At 40.7% G+C, this 3,970-nt stretch overlaps 1 protein-coding gene across 1 annotated transcript; it reads left to right on the top strand.

The window, feature by feature from the left end:
• The first annotated feature begins 1,257 nt into the window (after positions 1 to 1,257).
• rdh14a (retinol dehydrogenase 14a) lies at positions 1,258 to 3,231 on the top strand. Its single transcript, XM_080849967.1, has 2 exons — positions 1,258 to 1,551; positions 2,037 to 3,231. The coding sequence occupies exons 1-2, from the start codon at positions 1,309 to 1,311 to the stop codon at positions 2,652 to 2,654; spliced, it is 861 nt and encodes a 286-aa protein (XP_080706093.1). The 5' UTR covers positions 1,258 to 1,308; the 3' UTR covers positions 2,655 to 3,231.
• Positions 3,232 to 3,970: the final 739 nt, after the last annotated feature.

Raw genomic sequence — 3,970 nt, 5'->3', positions numbered from 1 at the left:
CCAGGCACTTATAAAAAAAATACCACCGGCAATAATAAAGGTGTCACATGTGGTGTCTTTTCACTTCTGCGTAGAATTGTGAGATAAAATAACCACATTTAATTGATCAAATCCCAGCTCTATAGCCCTATCAGCTCATGTAAAAATGTATTTATCTGACTCTGCAAATTTGTGAAAAAAAAGTCAAAGCATCCTAAAATGAAGCTTAATCTTACAGGTTACAGTTGTAACCAGCATCTTATAATTCACTTAGGCTAAGACATCAGCCAAACATCAAATACCACGCAACAGCTAGGCCTAATTCTCAGGTTTATTCTACACATGACACAGTCGGTCTATTAGATTTCAAACAGAAGGCCACCTATTTACAATCCTACCCCGTGTATACCATGACCGCTGCCTGAGGCATCAAGCAGTCACAGGTTTGTCTGCCAGCAAAACACTACCTAACTCTATTATCATTCTCCTCCTTCTCCTCCTCACTATCACCACCACCATCATCGTCATCAATAACAAAGATCTTCAGTCCATTGTGGGAAAAACCTACCACATCTTCATTGGCTTGACGCTGTCTGGCTTGCATGAGTAGCTCTCTCCCACATGCACAAGGTTCTCCCTCCTTGAAGCAATGTATGAGATGGTCCTGGCTTCGATCAGCAGCTACGGTCATGGCACATACTTTGAAAGACTCTATTACCATCTCCACATCCAGGTTTTCCCAAGCTTTGAGGACCCAGTCCACAAGTAACTGCAGGCTGGTGCTTGCAAGTTTCCCCAACTACAAACTCTTTGTCTTGATCACCTACCAGTCAACAGTGAGGGTCTTATTAATCCATCCATCCGGAGATGAGGTTACTATAACTCCAATGATGTCCTGCAAGGCTTTATTATCGGTCACCACTTCGCAAAACACAATGAAGGGCTTTAATTTGGTAATTGGCTAAGATGAGCAACAGTTTAGTGACTACTGGCAACAATGATCAGCAAAATACATTAAAGTAAAGTAGCTTCAATCAACATTTTCTCCAGGTTTTTATAGGAGACTATGGCACACTATGTTGTTAAATTCCGCACGCTATCCAGCAACTAAAAGCGCGATTGGTTATTACATGGAGTTTCACTTACAGTTTCACTGGGTTTATACTTAAAATGTTGTGCTGTGTCTTTAAGAGATGGAAGCTCCGTGCAATGCTCACTGGGTAATGTATTTATTTTACCAAGTTAGCCAGTCTCGTGATAAGGACTACCCTACTCATTTCTCTGATCGATTTAATCAACATTCATGGAAGCACTATTGTGTGCATCAAAATGATGCGAGGAAAAACCATAGTAGTTACTGGGGCCAATAGTGGCATAGGAAAGGCTACGACTGTTGAACTTCTGAAGCAGCAGGGACGTGTTATCATGGCTTGTCGCGACAAAGTTAGAGCTGAGGAGGCTGTCCGGGAAATCGTGGAGGAGGCCGGACAGGATAACGGGGACGTGTTGATCAAGTACCTAGATCTTGCGTCTCTTAAATCAGTGCATACCTTCTGTGAAGAGATCATTAAGGTATTTAGTCACGCACAATTGTAGTTGTGACTAGTGTCAACAACATTTGCAGTTTCCACTCATTAGCTTATAAGCTAACAAGTGTCTAAGCTAGGTTGCATTGTAAACTAAACCTGAGAGTGACAGTCATACACAAAAACACTCCCGGGGCGTCCAGTTCTGCCAGTCCCTCTGTCGTATACTACTGGTCAGATATTAAACAATAATAATAAAAAAATTGCAATCACACTTAACAAAATGTAAGGAATAATGTAACTTTTTAATTAGAAGATTCGAGCAGTGGTAACAATTTTACAATGATGTGTTGTTTACAATAAGGATTTTTAGACCTTACGTTAAGGTTGAAACATGATGCTATTTTAAATGAACAGACTACAACATCAACAATATGAACGATTAAAGTGCAAAAAAACGTACTTTCTAAAAAAAAAAAAACATTTGCATAATTTCAATTACTACTTTTCTTTATTGCTTTCATGAATTAGGAGGAGCCCAGGATTGACGTGCTGATTAACAATGCTGGAATATACCAGTGTCCTTACACTAGGACAGAGGATGGCTTTGAGATGCAGTTCGGAGTGAATCACCTGGGACATTTTCTTCTCACCCACCTCCTGCTGGACCTGCTAAAGCAGTCTGCCCCAAGCCGTATCATTGTAGTGTCCTCCAAACTGTACAAATATGGTGAGATTAACTTTGAAGACCTGAACAGCGAGCAGAACTATGACAAGGCCTTTGCCTATGCCCGCAGCAAGCTGGCCAATCTTCTTTTCACTTATGAACTTGCGCAACGTCTAGAGGACACAGGGGTAACTGTCAATGCCCTGACCCCAGGGATTGTAAGGACAAACCTAGGGAGACACGTCCACATTCCTCTCTTAGGCAAACCACTCTTTAACCTGCTGTCCAGGGCCTTCTTCAAGACTCCTCAGGAAGGAGCGCAATCATCAGTGTACCTGGCCTGCTCCCCTGATTTGGAGGGTGTCCAAGGGAAATGCTTTGCCAACTGTCAGCCACAGGAACTGTTGCCAAAGGCTACAGATGAGGACATTGCCAAGAAACTGTGGGACATCAGTGAAGTTATGGTCAGAATAACAACGTGAAATGCTCATAATGGTCTGCTCTTGATCTTTTACTTGTGTGTCTGTGTGTATGCACCCGCACATTTGACAATATAGGGAAATCACCAAGTGGTTTTACTCAGAATGTCAGTGGTGGTACACTAAAGGCCAGTTGGAGTGGACCTATAGACAACTGAGAGAAGAATGCTTATAAAAACACCCAAAAGTGCCTCTTACTAACGCTGCTGTAACAGCACTATCCAGTTCAAGAGGCTCAATTTGTGCTTTGTTAATATTTTCCTATGCAAGTTTTGTTTTGGCTTGGTTAGCTTATGGATGATAAATGGCCGAGATGAATTGTTGGAAGAAAAAAAATGACAGATAATATTTAATAATCTTGATTAACGTTTACTTTTGATTGGTTGTGATTGACCTCAATATTCTCAATGAAGGCAGGTTAATTTAATTAACATCCTGTATTTTGTATGTTATAATTCTTCATCAAACCAATGAGTTGAAGCCTAATTCAAAGTCAATAAGGCAGAATGAAGACATCGGAGGAAGACACGCCTCATTGATTTGTTCAGTTCACATACCTTGGATCTTTATATCATTAAAAAAAAACACAGATAAAAAGTGAAACTACTTATTATTGCCCTTATCTGCTGACTGATTTTGGTGAAACTGCAATAAACAAGTATGTTTTCAAAGTTCACTTGGGCTTTTATTAACCATGTTGGTACTTGGTACTGTACCATGGCTTTGCATTCTTTTTCACATGCAGTGCATACAGCTATTAGTGGAGAATGTTTTCCCTTTGCATTAACGGTAGATTAAGTGTCCCTGTCAAAATGGTAGCAACCTTCCCCAATGCATTTCTAATGCTTTTACCACCTGCAACCGTCATTAGTGCATTTACTGGATCATTTGGAGAGAGCACTGACTAGCCAGAAAACATTTAAGATCCAAGGAAAGCTGAATTAATCTGATCCAGCCTCGCCACAGAATAAGGGAGGTCTCGGTGCATTCACTTTGGAAGCCAATGCCTGTTTGTTTTACAAATAAAGAAAATGACTGAAATTAAGAGAGTTAGGGCCTCTAATGATGCGTTCTGCAATGATGCCACATCAGCGGAGGTATTCTTTGCCAAAAAGCTACAATTACTTATCGTGTGAGCTTTCAGGAGGGTAGACTACCACCATCAACAAAAAGGCCAGTCTGTTTCCATTTGAAACCGAGAAGCTCCTTTTTCATTCATTGCTTTTTCCTGTCGACTTTTGTCACGAAGGTTCCTCAAGCTTTAACACTTGAAGTTAAAAGAAAGTCCGGCCTCAGATTGGTATTGTTCCAAACATTTT

This window comes from Sprattus sprattus (assembly GCF_963457725.1).
Source record: "Sprattus sprattus genome assembly, chromosome: 13".
Taxonomy (NCBI): Eukaryota; Metazoa; Chordata; class Actinopteri; order Clupeiformes; family Clupeidae; genus Sprattus; species Sprattus sprattus.
This window is presented reverse-complemented; position numbering and strand designations above follow the sequence as displayed.

Excerpts from the sequence above, each read along its gene's own strand:
- rdh14a (XM_080849967.1), top strand. The coding sequence starts at position 1,309 with ATGATGCGAGGAAAAACCATAGTAGTTACTGGGGCCAATAGTGGCATA. Across the intron at positions 1,552-2,036 it reads TCTGTGAAGAGATCATTAAG|GAGGAGCCCAGGATTGACGT; the intron begins GTATTTAGTCAC and ends TTCATGAATTAG.